Source organism: Paralichthys olivaceus, chromosome 13, assembly GCF_024713975.1.
Source record: "Paralichthys olivaceus isolate ysfri-2021 chromosome 13, ASM2471397v2, whole genome shotgun sequence".
NCBI lineage: Eukaryota > Metazoa > Chordata > Actinopteri > Pleuronectiformes > Paralichthyidae > Paralichthys > Paralichthys olivaceus.
In genome coordinates, this window is record NC_091105.1 from 16895058 (window position 1) to 16916227 (window position 21170).

General features: G+C 40.6%; 1 protein-coding gene across 1 annotated transcript in view; it reads right to left on the reverse strand.

Annotated features, from left to right (window-relative positions):
* The window catches only part of LOC109632234 (eukaryotic translation initiation factor 3 subunit H), a 55029-nt gene extending 33962 nt beyond the window's left edge, over window positions 1-21067 (reverse strand). Inside the window, exons 1-2 of the mRNA XM_020091426.2 lie at window positions 20910-21067; window positions 12249-12405 (exon numbers count right to left, since the gene is read on the reverse strand). Coding sequence (XP_019946985.2) covers window positions 12249-12405; window positions 20910-21011 — 259 coding nt within the window. The 5' untranslated portion in view covers window positions 21012-21067. The remainder of the gene's footprint in view (window positions 1-12248; window positions 12406-20909) is intronic.
* Between the last annotated feature and the right edge of the window lie 103 nt (window positions 21068-21170).

The following is a 21170-nucleotide window of genomic DNA, read 5'->3' on the forward strand; positions in this document are numbered from 1 at the left end:
CTCTCATTGTAATAACTTGATCACTACAAGTTATGACAATGGTTTCTGTCCTCGCTACTTTCCTCTCACTGTCTCATTATTTCTTCTTCCTTCTCATCTTGCTTCACCTTTTACTGACTGTTTCTTTGCCCCATTTTTTCCCAGCTCTCTCCTTTCTTCTGTCCTGTCAATCTTTTGCTTGGTTTCTCTCATTTTTCCCCTCATAATTATCTTTTTTTCCATCATCCCCTCATTCCTCCCTTCCCTCCTCTCTTGCCACCGTCCATTTCTCTCATCCTTGTCACATCCTTCTCTTGTTCTTACCTTTTACCCTCCTCTTGCTCCCTACAGCCCACCTGGATTAGCAGCAGCTCGCAGTGATTCATTTTGACCCCACCTCCACACACACAAAATTTAATGTGGGGCTGAATCGTGATGAGACAAAGGAGCAGATGAATAAAACAGTGGAACTGATGGCAGTGGTGACGGCACCCAGGGGACCCACACTCTTGATTTATAACGCCGGTGAGCATTCAAAAGCAGATACAGCTCCAGCTCGCTGCTAATCTACACTACAGTGGGAGAGACCGAGAGCTCAGATAGAAAGATAGAGGTGGGAATGAGGAAGGGTGAGAGACTGGGGACATGGAGCAAAAAGACAACGAACAAGAATCTTTTAGAGCTCAGGAAAGGTGCCCCCCAAAATCCTAATACATTGCAGTGATCATAATATCTTTAATGTCTATATATTTCCCTTAAAGGTGAGATACCAAGTGATTTCTAATTAGCCTCCTGAGGGAGAGCAAGGAAAAACGGAGGAAATCAATTTCCCATTTCGGGCAGGTAAAGTGAGCTATTGAAGGGCTAACCCAAAGGAAGACCTGATCCGAATGGAAGAGGAACAACTTTTGACAAAACACACATGCACATAAACACACACACATATATACACGCCTCGCTGCATACTGAACAGTGTATTTACTGCGACGAGCGGAAAGATCATGGCAGAGGTATTTTTAATCCCCCTGACTTCAATTAACCCACCGTGAAAATGTCTGTCACACACGACAATTAAAGCTCCCAAAACCGAGGACTAACCTTGCAGACCCTACTGGAGGGAACCGCTGATGTAATTGGCCTTAATTAGTTCTGTTTGTGTTTTCTCTTCCATTTCTTTGCCTTGGTTTAAGCAGATTAAGATTTATTTTAAAATGTGGTTTCACAAACCTCCCCTCCAGTAGACACTTTTCAGCTTGATCTTCACACAGATCTTTTAGCAAAACAAACTGGGAAGAGTGTATAAGATACCACCAAATACACTACATGCACTGATTTTCTCATGAACAATCTTAACAACTACAGAAATGCAGCACTACTTTGCTGTACTAATACTCCTACAACTTTACTTCAGACAAATCCAGTGTATTCACTCTGGGATAAAAGGTGTGCATTATTCAAGCCATATATGCATTTAGGTGCCTCACTTTATAAAAAACAAATTTGTCTTTTTTATTGAGTATCACCAAATTATTAAAAGCAAACACGTCTTTAAATATTTAAGCAAACATTGGTTTCAAATCAAACACTGATGAGCAACTCTGCACACTAAAACTTGACAGGAGCATGGGAGTAGGTTTGCTCATGGCCAAATAAAGTTCATTCTTCCATTTCAAATTTTGTTTCTTGGTTAGCAAGGAGCTTAATTATAAATAAAAAATATCTGCAGACCAAAGATGGCAAAGGAAATTGAGTGGAGGAATATAAAGGGAAGGCAAGGACACTGAGAGCCACTCAAATCTCAAGAGGAGTAGAATATTCAGTGGAGGCGTCAAGGACCATTGGATGGACAATGATGGATGGAGAAGAGCCAAAGAATATGAAGCAGGTGATGCAGCTTTTTTGCCAGTTATAGACAGAGCAAAGGAGAAATCCACAACACTGGAGCTACTTTCGGACCCGCACTGCAGCGCAGACAAGATTTTTCAGGAGGGGCTGTATGTGACAATGCAAATGTTCAGGTGTTTTCAAAAACAACAGCTGGGCTCAAACAACTAGGCCATCGACTAGGCTCTAGCTAGTTTGTTAGCTTGATTAAATTAAATGTTGATCCCTCCTCTAATTCTAAGTTCTTACAATGGTTTAGAATATCTCAGAGGGAAGATACTCAGCAGGTATGTTTTAAAATGACGTCTGGAAAACAGGTGGTTTAGGAAAAACGGAAAAAAGGTTAGTAGCTGAACTAGCTTGCAAATGCGAGCCATCTGGCATGTCTTAAAAAAAGATTTTTTTTATAATTATATATGTATTCGACAGTTGTAAAGTGACTTTTCAACTAAGAAATTGACGGCTGTGTTTTCACATTGAAAGGTCAAGCTCAAATTGTCTTAAACGCAAACCTCAAGTAACAAGAGGAGGTGGTGTCACAATGATTAAGGGAATGTCTATTTTCATCAAAATTTGTGGTGAATAAATGTAATAATTTTCTTGTGGTGCATCAGTTCCACTTTCACAATGGCCCCATGTACTTAGTTGAATAGATCAGGACAAGCACCAGTTCAAATCACTTATACTAATTGACTTTTGCCTCAATTGAAGTGTAATTGTGTGTTAATGGCTTGAGGGGGTTGCTTCACCTCTTTTACACTTATTACAGTCTAATGTTTTAGTTTGACACCAATGACCCATTGCTTTTCTGAAATAATTTGGTTATTGAAGCTAAAAATGTGTTAATTCCACCAAAACAGAGCAAGCGTAACATATATAGTTAGTTTTTTTTGTTGCTGTCTGCCGCACATTTATAGTAAGGCCTCAGGGTCGGCAAAAGTGAGAAATCACATTCTGATATTAAACAGGCAATGTCTTTTTACACATGTTTAGCATTATATCGTTTAATGTAAAGTATGCAAAAACAACATGGCATACAACACATTAATAAGGATTTTATGATATGTAAATTCTAACATTTGTACCCAGTGTATGGCACTGCATAAACTAAAATGATTCATATTGCAGCAGCATCAGAAGGCAACCTTGCCCTTAGTATACAACACAGAACTCTGGTCAGGCTCTAGGAGCAAGGTGCTGCAGACTAATGAAACAAAACTCTCAATCACAAAACGTATGGCCAACAAAAAGGAGAAGCATTGGGGGGGGGGGAACACTCGCATTGCACTGGATTTATTATACTTGAGAGTAATTTTGCAGCCAGAGGCACGGGAGGTACAGCCCTTTTGGTATTGACTTGTCACAGCAGGACAAGCAAACGTGTAACTAATAACATTAAAGACTGCTTGGATCCATTTAGTTTCCAGTGCACCATACCAATGGGCCAGCACGCACAATTGCGATGCCTAGGACCTGGAACACCTTGAAAAGGAATGCAGCCATGATTCATGTTATTAGTTACACTTGTTCTTGACAAGTCAAAATGTCTGCTTTGAGAAAGGTGTGTAGTTCATTGAGAGAAAGAGGAAAGAATGGACTCTTATTTTCAAAAGTACTGACAAATCCTGGCAGTTAATGTCAACGAGATAAACAGTGGAATGCTGATGATCCTAAGCACGCCTTCAAATGAACAACAAACTGTTAAGTCTCACATGACTTTTAGGATAAAAAACATCTGTAACCGCTCAATCACACAGTGCATGTCACCCAACAAACAAAGAATATCCTTTTAACTCGACATAGTCCATAATTAAGAATGAGGATTAAAAAAACACCCTAAAGAAAGAACAAAAATAGTTTCTTGAAGTGAGGGCAGTGATTATTTTCCCCTCAAAGTTGTTAAATAAGCTCATTAGGAGCAACTGTCATGTTCATGTTTTCCTGCAGAGGTTGTGTGATATTGTTTGGAAACTAAACGTACCATCTGTAATGCAGATGAATGTAAAGGTTAACCACAAGTGGACAGCTATAACTCTAACCTGAGGTCTAATCAGGCAAGACGTGTAAAAAGTCCTGTATATGCGTGTGAGGCCTTTCGATTGCATCGCTTCAAGGGCTTTAGATAGTTTCATAAATTACAGTTTTCACAGGTGAACACATTTTTGAGTCGGGTACCTTTTCAACCTCCGATAAATAATTGTTTAAATGAAATTTATAGGGACTTGCTCTGGGCTTTCATTTCCTTTTGGAGCTTTAATCCCAGCAGACAGTTTTCCATTGTAAAGAGGAATTGTTTTTATCGCACTGCTCAATCATATTCACATCATCTGAAGTTGTATGGCTAATTGGTTTGCTGAACAATTCAAACAATGGCAGCAGGAGCGACATACGCAACTAATAACCAACTGAAAAGAGGGTGCCAATCAGCAAAAATCTACCTCGTTAATGACCACAAGTTGTTTATACACCGAGAATATCTTTCTGTGCTCTTTTTAATTAAGTGTCTTGTTAGGATTGGAGTAACAACAACCTGTTATATGGTGTCATGTCAAATGTCCAAAAGAAATGCTCCTTGGCTGAGAAAAGGCGGTTGTGTGTTGTCTAAGGAGCCCAGCTGAAATCAAAATATCTCTAATTACTGAATCAGGACACATCACAATACAAGCTCCCTTAAAATGTGTTTGTTTCACCAGTTTGACAACTGTTCCCATCCTCTGGGCCAAACCGAAGCATAACATGAGCCCAGACAAGGCCTGGCAGCCCTACCACCTGTGCTGGGCAGAGAGCGTGTAGCTTGGCATGGGGCTGTGGGATCGCCAGGAGGAAGCGCTGCACAGTAAAATACAAATACTTTCAAGAGGGAAAAAACCCACTAATATACATACAGTTTAGAATTATTATTATTAGTTTGTATGTATGAAGTCAAGATCACATTATGAAACATACATGAGAAATATATTTTATCCAAGCAATTAGTTGGGGGTATTCCCTCAAAGTGGAGCCAAAGTAATAACTCCAAACATTAGGTTCTCTTGGGCTGTCATTGATGGATTGCTCTCGTCACAAAAAGATTATAGAAACCCTTCCCTAGCTATTTAAGGACATCATTTTCAGGAAATGAATGCTTCATTTCCAGGGCATAATTACTAACAGGACGTAGGTTGGTTACTCACATCATTCGTCTTTCCAACAGTGTATTGCTTAATAAATCCTTCAATGGTTGTGCCAGGGACGGAGGGAAGATTTCAGAGTAGAGTGGATAGATCGAGACAATGGGGGTGAATTCACAAGGAGAAAAGAAAGACAGGGTTTTTCCAGGGTGCTTGGGCATGGACACAGCTGGGCCAGAGTCATGGGTGCCATGCACAGCTCCACCAAGTCCGCTATCATTAAGAATTTGGGTCTTTTCATACATGTTTGGACTAAATCTTTTACAGTTTTTACCAGCTCTGTAAGTAATTTACTCTTCCTCTCTGTATATATCATTGCGTTGTGCACTGCCAACTGAACCGAGCAAAACCAGCGCAGCACCACTCCAGGTTTACAAATTCTGTTGTTTTTACCCAGCCTGAGTATACACGTGTCCGATCACAATGTTTGTGGGTGTGAGTGAGTCAGAGACGAGATGAATTCTGAATGAATTCGCAGCTATAAAGAAAGATATGACGCATTGAAGAAAAGTATTGATCATTATGTGATAATCAGTGTTGATTTCAAACAAATCCAGGTTTAAATTGTAGCAGGCCAGAACGTCAGCTGACTGAGAGAGCAAGAGAGAAGCAGTGGAATCATTGGGTGTGTGACGCTGTTACCTTTCTCTTAAGTTCTGGGACTATCATACAGAAGCTACACAATTTGTTTATAGTAATCAACCGCTTATAGTAATGAATTTGGCCCGATGAGAAACATGAAGTTGTTTCCACTGGACTAGAATTGTGTCTGGAGGCCGTGGCAGCAGCCTCACAATTGTCTATGCAGAAAAAAACCTTGTTAAAGAATGGACTGTGAAAAGTACTAAAGAAACAAGGCAACGTCAGTGATTGCTGAGGAAGAAGGAACATTGTGGGCAAGAAGGGGCAGAGGCAACTTTCACCTTACCAAGTGAGTTAGAGGGGGAAAGGAGGAGAGAGGTATTAGAGGGTGAACAGAAGAAAAAAAAGAGCATGCTAATTCCTCCTGCTCCTGACATGGGTTGAATGTTAAGCATTCTTCCCAAAATTGGTACTGAGCAGCAGTTAGTTGATGTAATCCCAGGAAGATTAATCATGATTTATAAGTCTGAAATGTACTGAGCCCTGTTTTATTCCATTATTTAACAAACTGAAATTCACTCAGACTTTTTCTATTCACCTGCTTTTAAGTTGGATCAACAAAAACATAAATGTCACGTAAGACAGAAATAGCTTAGTGATTCACTGCATTGTTACTTCATTGGTTAGAGGAAATGATAATTAACCCTTTGACTTCTTTTTTAACTGTAGTGCACAACGTCATTCATACAGACTGCTCAAACTGGGGGACTGTAAAACTGGGGGTCTATCATCATATAGCCTTACATCTATCTGGGTAGCTAGATGTAAGGCTCATCTTTCAAGCCACTTACTTAACTTTCATCTTTTCTGTGTTGTTTGGAACTTGAGCAGTGAACCCCAGGATATGAGCCTGTCAGAAAGGAGCTGCAGGCCTTTGTTTGTGTTTTTCATGACAGCAGAGGGTATAAAAAACAAATAAAAACTCCTCTTTGTAAACTTAGACAGGTGCATGGTGACCACCTACACGCCATCAAATATACATACAGTGTGTTGACATCGTGCCGAGGTTGGCAAGAGCCACAGAGAGTCCGCCACATGAACCAGCAAAGAGAAACAATGAGCTGAGAGCTGAAGCGTTAGGTGTTGAGTACACTCGACAGTACACAAAGTTTAGCCCTGAAACAACTGCTTGATGTAACTTTAAGCACCATAACAAACATTCTCTCCTCAAGTAAAACATTGCTTTTTTGCAACTAATAAACAAAAATTATAAAGGTGCCCAGTAGAGCACATACCTTCGCCAAGGCCAAACTGCCTCGACTTCAATCAAGCTGCACCAAATTGCGCACAGATGGATATCAGTCCTTGAAATAAGTTAGATTTTTTTTTTTTTTTTTTAATCAAGATTCTTGAATTACTCCCTGGGAAATTGGTAAAGATGTCAAAACAACATTTTATCACACAATGTTGAATAAAAAAAAAATTAAAAAAAACTCCTAGATCCAGCTTTGTCCGGATCCACGCCAATATTTAATGGGTTCTTTCTTGGCCCATGTCCCATCCTCCCACCAAGTTTCGTGAAGTCAAAGCACAATTCTGCTAATAAAGAAACAAACAAATGACTCAGAAATGTCTAATGTAAACTTTTTCTGCCACACTTTCTGTAGAGCTCTTTGTTTTATTGCTAATACTACAACAAAAAACGAGGCCCAAAGCACATTATCAAAATGCTACTTGTGTGCCTCTATTGCACAAAATATCGAGAGAATAACTACCTGAAGTTCTACACATCTCTCTCCATAAATTTTCAATGAGAGTATGCCAGCACATGGGTGATAGCAGAGTTGGGGTTGAGCCTACGCTTTCTTTTTCTTTTTCCTCTTATTTAAATCGTAGTCTACTGTACGCATTTGATTACTCTCTTTGTCTCACTCATGTTGGTCACTTTTGCTGCGACGGACTTTCCTGCAAGTACAGCTCCACACTGGCATCTGTTGATGGAAGAGCAGCATAGCACCGGCACACACACACAAATACACACAGCTTTACCTCATGTCAATCACACATCCCCACACAAAACCCCACACACTCACATAGCTGCCTGATCCTGTCCATCTCTCCTTCAGAGGTATAGATTGGAGGAGTAATACAGATCTGAGGGGCCTGTAGCAGCCTTTCAGGTTAGAAAACACAACAACACTGGTCCAACTAAACACAGCAGAGAGACAGATAAACACACAAGGCTTAACGTGTGCAGGGTGCCTGATTAGAGGAGAACAGAATACGAACTGCTCTGCGGACTCTTTCTAGAACAGAATCTCAAGCTTTATCTCGGGGGTGTAACGATTAGCTGATATGCATCACAAAGTCAATACAATAGTCAGAGATACGGCTACGGTGACAGAAAAGAAATGCAGATCCAACCAAAATCAGAGAGAGATTTATTAAAAATTGATACAAATGTCAAAAATACGTTTTAGCCAAATTAACTTCTGTGCCTCATGCATGTGAATGAATGTGTGTATACTCATTTTGAGTATGGCCTTACGGAGGGAGGACATTAGGGAAAATGAGGTCATTGTGACCAGTACTCACTTTTTCTGAAAGGACCTACTTGAGGGTTAAGACTCACTTTTAGGGTGGGTTAGAATTAGCATGAAGCATTTAGTTGAGAAGGTCAATGTTAGAGGTTGTACTAGGGATTGCACTAAAATGGAAGTGCAAGGTTGTGTGCCTGCGTGTCCCTCCCCTCTCCTGCCAACTTTCCCAATCATATACCTACTTCAGGCCATTCACTTCCACGGATGAAAAAGAAATAGCATGGTACAGAATAATAGAGTGCAGATTGAAACATTTCTTTCAGATGAAAGCGACCCAGCAAGTTGCAACAACGCCAGTGGGAGCCACTACTTCCAAAAACACGCTGGCTCCTAAAGTATCTACTCCTTGTTTAAGGCAATAAGCAGTTTTATTGTCTGTTTGGCATTGTTTACGCAGATGACACTGACCCTGGTATTGCCAGTCTGCAGTGTTTCACTGGAGACTATTTATTTATCATTTCCCATTGCTAATCATTACTGATGTGGCAATTGGCATTATTTTGGAGGCATGCCGTTTAGACCATGAATTAAATTAGAAGTGATCAACTGAGCGGAGAAATATGAACTTCATTATTTCTGTTGAGTTCTGGATATTTGGATCATTTTCAATGTCTCTGAGATTAAGTTCACAGATCCTCCATAGAGACATTATTGTTTTAAAGTCCAATTCATACTGCGGCTGTATCTGCAGTGGAATGAGGCAACCTGCCCCACCATCAGCACAGATGAAACACTGACTATTGGTTGCTACAGGGTAGACGAGAGAGAGAAGAGGGTGGTCGAGCTGGTCAGCTGTGTGCGTAGGCAGACAATTCAGGCTCAAGTATGAAAACAAAACAAACAAATGCATGGGAATATAATCAATTTTTCATCTTTTACCTGCAAAGTACCCCAATTTCCATTGTGGTGAGTTAGTGGATGAAATCATGAGTGCAGCATAAACACACTTTGAGCAGAGACGAACATTCTGCAGTTCATGGAGTTGTTTCCTTTATACTATACCGTCCTTGATCTGAAATCATTTTGACAACGAACAACACTCACAACATGAATGAATACCAGCACGTTTTAAATTGGAATTTGATTCCATAGCGACAGATAACGGGATGTCTGTCAGCTTCAGAAGCTCGATATAAAGCTCTGTTGAGAGGAATACTGTTGTAGCCGTGTAGGGATGTCACAAAATGAAATTTTGGTGCCACGATTTTCCGAGGAAATAACACAACTTCACGATGATCGATACTATAGAAGAAAAAAAGACTCATAACAAGCAATATATAGCTAATATATAGCTAATAATATAGATAATAATATTGCTTATGAACTAAAATATGTATTATCATCAACTTTATCCAGTTAGTTTTTATAGTGTAACGTTTATCTATTTAAAAGTAATTTATTTAAGCTATTTCATTTAGTTGGCTTTTTGGTCACTGTTTGTTGTTCTTGGCATAAGCTGTGTAGCTGTATGGGAGTTTTATTTTGAAGGGTCAGCAACGGAAGTTGTTCTGTTATGGTAGCAACATTTTCACTAGTTTTGAAAAACTAAATGTGTCCTGGTTCAAGCCACATACTTCATGTCCTTATTATACTTTTATATTATATACTATTACCTTTCAGCATAGGTGAATTAAACTCTCGGCTACATTTATAATGGTTAATAGGAAGAGAGAGAGAGAAAGAGAGAGGTGAGTGTGTGTCAGCCGCTCCTGTGGAGCTTGTCGTTTTTCTCCTCTCGCTGTGAACTCCTCCAATGAAGTTCTTTGTCCAGCGTTGGTGGAAATTAGGCCGTTAAGTCAGTTCCTTTTTCTCAACTAAAGTTTAAGTGGCTCTTGCACACAAATAGTGACTCGAGAGATTTCACCAAGTGGCGCACACACAAATTACGTGACTCGCGAGAGGCAGGACACCGTAGTTAGACATTGTCGTTTTTACAATTCTCACATTCATGAAATCATGACGTTATTGAACCGCGGTTATCTTGAATCCAGTTAATCCCTACATCCCTATAGTTGGGTAAATTTTTCAAAGGGTTTGTGTCAAGACGTTCCTCACTGAAGGCCTTGTTAACTCATAGAGAGTGACAGGAAAATCCAGAGCATTAAAAGTCAACAACACAACAAGCCATGACACACACGCAATCGGAGTGAGCTGTTCCTGCCACCAACGACCTTTAGCCACCATTAGCACTTGTGTCTCTTGTAGAGTTTTTGACAGTTGCTCGTTAGCAGTGGAAAATGATTTTCTCCCTTTCCATTGGCCCTCACATCTTCTCACCTTTCCATTCTTCAGCCTGACTTGCAGCAGATTCTGAGTAAACACAATGCCCTTGTGCTAACAATGATTGGGCAACAAACAAGGCTTGATAGATGAAAGGCTGCGGTCAGAGGGCATGGCACCCTTAAATGTGAATGCTGACACGAAGCAGAATGGGTAAGGAAATGCGAACGTGTGCAGATTAAAACTAAATCAAACCCTCGACTCCATTTCTCAACCACTGCCCTTACACATCAACCCAGGCACTGACAGTGGAGGACACCCAGCACCTAGTTAGCTTAGTTAAAAGTCAGCATTGTCCTTAACACTGTGCCTGGGGACATCTTTCACACACATACGTCCAAGCAAACACAGTGATGATTGCTGTTATGACTTTCTCCTTGCCTGGAAAATCTATTGTTTCTTTTAGGAATGTGAAAAGTCCATTGGGTGACTCCCGTCCAGATCATTTTCAACCTTCATTATCTAAAATCAAGAGCTATTGTAATGCATAACTCTCCGAATGCTTTCTTTGGATTTGTCATATTTTACGTCTTATGACAATGGTGCATTCACAGATATTTACGGATAAGACGACACAGGTAATTCATCTTCTGACAGCTTGGCAGCTAAATTAAACTATTAACTCATGGCACTGTCTGATAAATACCAGATAAATGCCACCAATGCATGACGATCTCTTATAACCACATAAGAGATGAGAGAGCCGACAGAAGAGCCACTGACTGCTCTGAGCAGCATGCATGGGCATAAATTACAGTATAATAGATTTGTGGCTATTCCTCCCTTTTCCCCACAATTGCCTGAATAACTCACAGCTGCAAGGTGCTGCTGTCTTGTCAGCCTGTGCACTGTGCTTGACCTCTGTTTAGAACGGACATGTCAACATCCCATCCTGTGCAAGCCAAATGAGCTGAAAGACTCTACTTTTAGCTTATCCCAAGTTCAATTGTAGCGAGTGGGCCAAGCATGTTCACAGTCTAGCTTATCTTTTTCTTTGTTCTTTATTCAGCCAACGATCACAGTTAAGCTAAATGAAATGTTTCTCACCGTTCAACAGACTCCTGTGTAGATTGACAAAAGCATACTGCGGCCAATGATCAGTTGTGGGTTGGACTGAACCAACTCAAAGACAGGTCCAAAAATGTGTGATCCTTTATAACTTGTTTTTGTCTGTTGCTGAAAGTAGTAGGCGGCTCAAACTGGGGACTGTAGGATTAGTTTTATACGACTACATAAAATCTGGGACTTTCAATGAACACTGTCCATGTATGTCCATTTTGAAAAACTAAATTCAGGTTTTTCTCAAATTTACCATCTTTCAGAAATATCAAGGACCCACTAGAATTGCGAAAATTATTTTTCAGTCAAACTTTCAGGGACAGTCAAAACAATACCAACAGACAAACAGTTTCCCCAATGTCTTTTATTTAGTATTTTCAGTACCATTTGGAATATATATTTGAGAACTACAAAATAATTAAAAATGTGAATAATTTAAATGACAAAAAATATCTTTAAAATTACTAATTTTTAGAAAAGCAAATAAAGCCTTTGTATTACCAAACTATCAAAAATATTATCTTTTAAATCCACCAGCCATTGTCATAGTAGGGCCCCCATCACTCCATCCACACATTTTGTACCTAACAGGTATTCATTTCAGGCTCTGTTGTGATGTTATATTGTTTGTGTGGGCGTGTGCCTTTTTCCAGATGCAGGGAGAAAAATGAAAGGGAAGAGTGCTCTCAATTACCTTCATCGAAGTCTGCATCATCCTCAGTGTGCTGGGGGAAGGGGAAGCAGTTTGTGATCTCCAGCCGGTCTTCGACAACCAGGCCCAGCAGGACGCCCTGAACCACCTCGCTCCCTTGGCCCTCTTCCTGGTAGTGCTTGATAATCTTCAGCACAACCTTTGAAAACAAACAAAAGAGCAAAATCACTTAAGTATCAAACTACTGCAACAGAACAGAGGTGTGGAGGGAGGACGTCTTCATCCTCCTTCGAATACGTTTCTGAAAAATGATTTCACTTTCAGTATCGGAGCTGATTTATTCATTGTGCATTTTTTGGTGGTTACAGCATTTCTCTTATTTGTTTTTTTATCATCTTTTCCGTTATGTTGTTCAATTCAGTTGGATTGCTGCTCCAAATATTGATCTGTGCTCATCTGTGTTTTTAGGGTTAGTTGGGTTGATGGTTTTTTTTACAAGTTGTTTGTGGTGATCCTTTGTTAATTGTATATATACCGACACGTAGATACTCAAATGTTTACAAATCAATTTGCACTCAAACACCAAAAAAAACAAGCAAAAGCAGAAAGAGAACGGAAATGAACAAGAACATATCACACAAACATAAACATCAGACCCTTTTGCTTTAGCGCTTGAAATATAGGTTAGGAGCCCATTTAAAAATTCAACTGAATAGACATAAGAAAGGTCCACAACTAAGCCTTATTGATGAAAATGCATATCAGGGCATAGTCCAAGCCAAGGGGTCGAAGGAACTGGTTGCAGAGTTCAGAGACAGGATTGCGTCATGGCACAGATCTAAGGAATACTATAAAAAACATTTGGCTGCGATGAATGTTACCAAGAGTATAGCAGTCTACATAATTATAGCCTTTTAGTATTGAAACTGGCAGCCATGGGTTTTAGTGGCCTGACCCTGACTTGGATTGATTTATACTTATCAAATCAAAACTTATCAAATGATTAATGGAAATGGGCACTTTCAGAGTCATGAATTGTGGATGTGGGGTGCCACAGGGTAGCATACTGGGCCCGTTATTTTTTTCATATGTATATTAATAGCCTAATAGCCACTGCCTCATGCTATCTTTTTTATATGGTGTTGATAAATGTTTTAATGGTAGCATATAAAAGATAAAACAGTTTGAGAACGTTCTTAGTGAGGAACTTTTAAAGTGTAAGTACATGACTATCAGTTCTTAGATAATAAAAAAATTGAAGCCATTTTTCTGTTCTCAAACAAAATTAACAAGGTCATCAGATTTTATAGTCCAAGGTAGAGGTATCCATATAACTGTGAAAGACAATGTAAATTACCTTGGCTGCAGTTTAGGCAGGTCCTTGTCAGGTGAAATGACGGCTTTTAAAGACCATACTAAGATAAATCAAAGAATCAAGTCTAGTCAGAAAACATACTTTTCTGAACAGCTCAAAACTTCTCGTTAGCGGGCACTCTAGTTCAAAGTCATTTTCACGAAGACTCAAAATAAATCAATATGGGTTGTATTAAAATGGTCCATCCATGAGCACATCTTAAACCTTCACATTTGAATCATCACATAAATGTATTCATTCATTCAACATATTAGAGAATACAATAAAGCAGTTGATAATGGTTTCAATACTATTGACTTGTACTTTATAAGGCCTCTTTCTTGTGGAGACAACCGCCACACAAATTTATAATGACCATTTCAATTATTAAATATTTCTTATAATCACAAGCGTGTCAAGAGCTTGGTCTCTCTATCTACTTGCAGATGTTTCCTCCCTGCAGATACTGAACAGTGACGTGCTGATTGTGCTTTGTTGTGGTGTTTATGTTATAGATGAACTGGATTTGCAGATGTCACAGAAATACTGCTGCGCTGTTGTATTGGAAACAAGTAGATTCTTCCAAGAAATTAGTGCTTGCTCTTCGTCTGTGTGAAGCCTTTATAGGTCCTAATTCTTGCAAGGTTCAGCCCACCCTCAGCAGGGTCCCCGCCTCCACTCTGGAACCTTTTTATAATGGAATTTTTTACTTTAGTTTAAATAAACCAACATAAAAATGTCTTGTACCCAATTGCACTGTATGTGTCTGTAAGGCACACTGGTATGAACATTAATCCAATATGAACCTTAGAGTTCTTATTTGAAAAAAAAAAAAAAATTGATCCTTACATTTGCCAGTTTCAATTATAAGAAACATTTTAGAAGCACATTTCTCTTATTGTCTACTTGCAGAGAGATGAAACCACAATTGGTTACACAGACAGAGGTATTTCAACATGTGACAGACAAATGCAGCTTTCAGACATGCACAGAAACCCTGAACTTTTCTCAACACTAGACTAGACCCAGAGGAGATGTATGTCTGAGCGCAAAGTAGCTGAACATTAAATGGACTAAAGTCTGTGCAATGCCAAAGTAACAGTGTGAAATCAGATAAAGGGCTGAAGCCTGATTGTAAGTACGTTTATGACCACATCCTTACTTTTGCACGGGGACCAAATGCTAGTTTTGACCTCCACTTGTTTTGGGGTGTTTTTGTGGTGGAAATCTGTGTTAACATCAGCAAGCCAGGCCAACCAATATCCAAATTCCAAAAGGAATATACTGTGCCTTGAGTAATACTAATTTTTGAACTTTTATTGCAACAAATAGGGCTACAGTTTATACAAGCTTTATAAAGTGTAAAGATTTTAAAGAAAAATTGATACTATGCTCTTCTATTATTTTTAATCAATCACTATTTATGGTAATAATCATCCTTTTCATCATCAGCTTTGGACCCGCAGTCCATCATACGATTAAGAGTCAAAGATTGAACGATTGCATTGATTTCATTAACACATCCACAATAGCATTTAACTCTAAATACACAGTAAAAGCCAACTTTATGGCATAACAGTTAAAATTGATTGTACAAGTGACCCTAATAAAGTGGACACATTATGTCCTTACACAAAAAAGGAGGATAATTCTAATGTCTGTTTAATGCACGTTTGTTGACTTAAAAAATCTACACCACATCACTAAAATCTATTAACCATCAAAACTAAATTGCAAAATAAATCCTCACCCAGCATTCTACCCTTGTGACCAAGCTCTTATATTGAACTATAGTAAATGGCCATAATCTGTTGTTATTTGAGGAGGAAACTCCAGGAAAGTTATTCAGCCAAACACTGGCTATGGTTGAGGTAAATTGAATGGTAAGCACTACCTGTCGGCTCTGACAATGGTCCATCACTGATCCTGAATTCCGGACAGAAGGCCAGTTAGTATTCAACACAGCTTAGCCATTTACACAGGAGGAGGAGGAGGAGGTGACACACAAGAAAACTTAAAGAAAAATGCTCCCCTCGCATGGTGGGAGGGTATTTTGGGCTTGTCCTCTAATATCCCACGTTGTCGTGCCTCAGCTGGACATAGTGTCCATGCATCACCGTACTCATTTAATTTTTAATGCCAGATAAAAATGGGCCAAAAGGACAAGCATCTACATGATTGAAGACCTGGTTTAAACTGTAATGCTGCGTCACTGACACCAAGGACAGAACCTAAGGGCTACACCCACACACACACACCCACCCACACACACACAGACACAAATACCGTCCCATCATGAGACGCAATGAAAAAAGAAAGCAGCCAAAGTAAAGAGTGGAGAATAAGGCAAAGCATCTAAATGAACAGGAACAGGACACGAAGCTGAAAGAACAGCGTGGAGGGGAAGAGCATAAATCATGCTGATAACAGTGTGAGCAGGTCACAGCCAGAGGCATTAATAATACACACATACACACACATACATGCAGGATCAGGGTGGCAGTCCTAGAGCCATACTCACAACAAAACACCCGTCACCACCATGAGGGAGCCCTTACTGGTCTCACGAGCCCGCGCGCACACACACATACGTCTTGGGAGATGATTTATTTCAATAGAGTGCGAGGCCTGTCATGCAACAAGTAAAAGAGCTAGGGGCAGGAGAAGAGAGACGATATGGGGTGGAGTGGGGAGAAAAACAAATCTCATTCTCTGCCTGCCAGCCTTGGCTTCTCTGACTGAGAGGGGAGGAAGGTCTGGACAATAGGTCGGGGGAGGCTGATAGAGAGAGAGTGAGAGAGAGGGGGGGGAACGATGGAGAAGGTGGTAGGAGAAGGTGGTAGGAAAGGAACACGGAGGCAAGGCAAAAATGTGTGAGAGCGAAACCAGAAGGATAAAGGTAATGATGACAAAAGATAGCATGAGGGGGAACCAGGCAAGTGCAAGGAAAGCGATGGATGAACAAATGACAGCCAAGGAGACCGAGGGGGAAAGAGGGCTACAGTGGACGTCCTCAGGATCGGCAGCGCAATCGCTTTACAAAGCCCCCTGCCCCCCCTTTGATCTTTCGCTCTTTTTTCTCCTGCAAATGGCTTTTCTGGCCTCCTATCAGTGAGTGCAGATAGCACAGATACACAATGCTCTCAGCTATCTGACTCTTGGCAATCTGTTCATCACACACTTAAATAGCATCCATGTGGAAAAGGAGGAGGTGAGTGATGGACAATTGGCTAAAAACAACCCCAGGAAGGTCAGATAAATAGAACTAAATTCAAGCGAGGCTTTAAGAAACCTCCTGAATCTACAGAAACGCTTTAAAAGGGAGTAACTGAATAGCTGTTAGAGAAAGGGAGGATTGTGGATTTGTCTTGCTGGCTTCTTGATGTTGAGTAAATGTCACCAGGTTTTGTGAGCAAAGCCTGGAAATCTCCAGGTTTGTGCAAACACACACAAACACACACAGGCTAACGCTCTCCAGTACTGTCTTACTGCTTTCTCTCACACACACACACGCACACACACACACACACACACACACACACACACAAGCACAACTTCCGAGACTTAACCATAAATGCGACTTCCCTAACCCAAACTTTTACCTTTACAATATATATAACACATTAAAATGGAATGATTTAAATAATGGCAGCTTGCTATTCATCCCCATAAAGTCCCCGTAATAAGGTGGTGTAAACATATTTGGGTCCCTATGACATGAGTAATACTTCGACCATAGACCCCCCCCCACCCCACTCCACACATCCACCCACAAAACTGTATTGATCTAGCTCACCAGCAGCTAGCCCAGTGAGTTCACCTCATATGGAGAAGCTCAAGATTGATATGTGGACAGCGCATTATAAATCAACAAGGTTAAAATTGAATTGTGCAAAATCAATTGGGGGTCCAAATCCCGCGTTGCCAGCCTTTAATTCTCATCATAAATCTTTGCTCTCGCTATCATGCTACAACAGGGCTTCAGTTATGAGAAAATACAGCAAGAGAGACCATCCTGTAATTACTTATTTTTGCGCCACTGGTGTAGATGATCTCTACGCCCGGTGTGGGCTGTAATGTACAAAGGCGTGAGAGTGCTTCTGTGTGGCGGCATGTGTTATCTGTCGGGTTGCACCATGGATGAAGCCCAATCGAAGATTCCCACTTCATCTGCCAGCTTTCGCCTGTTGGTCTGATTAGACTCTTCTCAAACATGTTTGACTTGCAGTGTGGAGTAGTCCAAGACTGAGAAATGATGGTCGGTGGCTCTGACTACAACTATTGGATCTTACTGCCTTCAAATCGAAGAGGGACTCACAGTAAACAATGCAGCACATACAGCATTAGTTTCTTCACTTGGGATCTTACAGAGACCAGCCTCAATGTTTACTGTTCAGGCTCCTATAGCACTAGAGCTGTACAATGCTGCTGCTGCACATCACAACCATTCAACTGAGGAAACATAGGGGGACTTTTATTGTGAAGCCATCACAGCATGCAAAAAAACAAGACTAATTATTATTTATACGTTTTCAAAGCAGTAACCGAACAAGAAGAAGCTTCCGCAGCAAGGTAACCAGCTTTAGTGTGGAATCATGTGTCAGATCAGATTGTGGTTGAAATTATTTTTGATTTACTTACACAAGCTTGTTTAATTGCACTATAAAACCACAGACCCCTTGCTCTCCTGCTCAGAGAGGTGTAGTATTTAACCACACTTGCTGATATCACTAGTAAACTGTAATCAACCAGGATATACATTTTAAGAATTACAACTTTAAAATACCAAATAAACATAAATTGTAGATTCTTATATGTGAAGTAATAATAGAACCATAGTAATGAGTAATGTAGTGGACAGATGGAGCATATGTTTCTACACTGGGTAGTAAGTTATCGCTGGTGTGTGTGTGTTACAGATACACTGTGACATATTACATAGTGTGAAGACCTTCCTGACGAGCCCGGGCTTAAGAACCACAGACAAGTGGAAAATCCTCAGGGGGAAGAAGGGACTATTCTGCCACGGTGTTTTATTCATTCTTATATTCACTAAAAAAAACAAAGAACATGTCTGCCACTGGTGGGAAATGTTAAACTGATTTTGACATATTTCCTGCCTTTTTTCTGCCCCTGAGCTTTAATGTCAACATGTGCTGCACAATGCACCCTGACTTCTCCTTGATTCACAGCATGTGAATAAGACCTGTGTCTGACGTGCATCAGACGTCAGAATGAATCGGGCCTTCTTCAAAAGTTCAGGCAGGATCTCGGTGGGTGTTTAATGGAGCCCATGGCTGTGCAGCACTCCGCTCCCGTGGCAATGTCAACCACTGAAACCTCCTTCAAAAGCAAGGAAACAATCCAATTTTACTACACAGCAGTGGTGATGCCGACAGTAAGCAACCCCCCGCCTACACCTCTGACAGACGGGTCATGACGCAACACGGCAGCAACTGCTGCATATCAATGCATTCAGGTGAAGCGCGTTTCATAACCCTACCTCAAAAAGACACCTCTCCTTCAACGTTCCGACTCCAAATAAGGTTGCACACTACACAGCTCTCAACTGTTAATTTAGCAGCTGCGATTAAGTGTTTGGTTGATAAGACTGAGAAAATGAATTAAGAAAATCTCATTAGGAGGTCTAAATAATACAAACTGAGGTGAAATATTTAGGCTCTAGACTCTAGGGCAGCTTTAATGAGAAAGATAAAAAGGAAGGCAGCAGCTGGCAAGTTTAAGTCCTGCTACTGTGTTCAGGCACATCAGGCAAATGAGCGGCTTTGTGTCCAGTGCAGTTAAGGGCAGGGGGAGGGAGAAATAAAGTGCATGGCAGTGAAGCAAGTTTGTCCTCTGCTGTTTATACAGGGGTACTACACAAGAGTACCTGCTTGTGATAGGCTCTAGTGTCACTAAGTCCAGGGCTAAGAAATAAAACATCAATTATTGCAACTTAATTTTAATCTCTTAATTGAATTCTCAATTTTCCTTTTGCCACTTTTCTGTTTTATAATGTTAACAGTCATATCTTTTTATGTATTACTAGAAGGCTACATAGCCACTGAATTTTGTATGTTCAAATATTTTATTAAAGTAAAAGTGTTTTGAAGTAAGTGGAATTTATTGTTTTGTATTTTGCAGAGGTATCTAATTGGGTACTGCTATGTTTTTGGTATTGAGACATCCCTATGTCCAGCCCTGACCTACTCCCACTATGTTTAATTGGCTTCTCTGTCTAAGAGAAAAGTCAGGCTGGGGTAGGAAGTATTTTTCTGGATTTAAAGTCAATCCATTTTGAATGAAAGGCCAACAAAACAGAGCTGAGCCAAAGAGCTTATTGATAAGCTGCTCTGTGCTGTGAGCGCAACATGTACATCAGCAATGTATCTATTTTTAAATCTACCGAACAATACACCTTTGCATTCATACCATTTACAGGTTAATAAAGGACTTTTCTTACAGGGACTGTGCATTGGTACTTCTTTTCACATAGATCTCCGCATGTTCCAGCCACTGCTTACGTCCCTGACCTGCTCCAGCCCTACAGGACTTGTGGGTCACACTCATCCCACGTGCCCATTTCAAAACTAAAGGTGATCTTAGTCCATATAGATTTACATTCTCAAGTTTCGATTTTCCTAAAGACAAACTGGAACCCCAGTTGTTACTCATTTCCATGTGGTTCTATTCTCTATCTTGAATATTGTTGTAGTGTATTACTACTGTCTAATACCACTGTATTTATCAGAAGCACTTTGTGAATTTGGTCAGAGAAAGGTGCTATAAAATATACTTCACTTATTACTGAAGTGAGACATGTTTCTTCTTCCGATGCAGGAGTTATTCCAAAGGCTTAACTCTGCGCTATTGTTGTCAAGAGACACAGAACCTCTGTGGACTTTGATTGAGAAAGCGCCTATTTCGTTTAAGAGTTGGTTTCCATTGTTTGGACAGTCAAACCTTGAGATACTGACATTGACTGACACATGTCCCTGTAACCACGGAGCTTCATTGTCTCCTGATGCTCTCTCGGGTCCTGCTCTGAGGATTTAACGCCGGTGCAGCTTCCTGGACGTTAACTCGAGTTAGCTTGTTGTTAGCCTCTCCGGTAGTTTAGAGTGTTACACCACCGACATTAGCTCTTCTCACAGACCATGTTGGATAATTCAACGTAATGTAGGTTAAAGCCGCTGGTTAAATACACATCCCGTGGCGTTATCTGTCCGCCATGATGATGCTCACATTTAGCTCCCACCCACAGCTGCTAGCAGTTGGAGGCCGGTTTCCCCCTCACAGCCGACACTAACATCCCGCACACAGCTCCAGGGCCCCGCGGTGACACTTACCAGCCCCTCGATCTGGATCTGTTTGACCGGAGAGTCCAAAGTGCCGCCCGTAGAAGCCATCGCGGTGGTGGGAACTGGAGTTGTCTCTTTACGTGTAGCCATCTCCTAACACGCGGGTAAAGGAAGGACACTTTTCACTGACGGACTCTTCCTGTTACTATGCGTTCCCCCCTCTTTTCTGCTCGTGCAGAAACAAGTTAACGGGATGTGAATTTCTCCACTAATGTAAACATCTGACTCAGTAACACGAGAGATAGATGC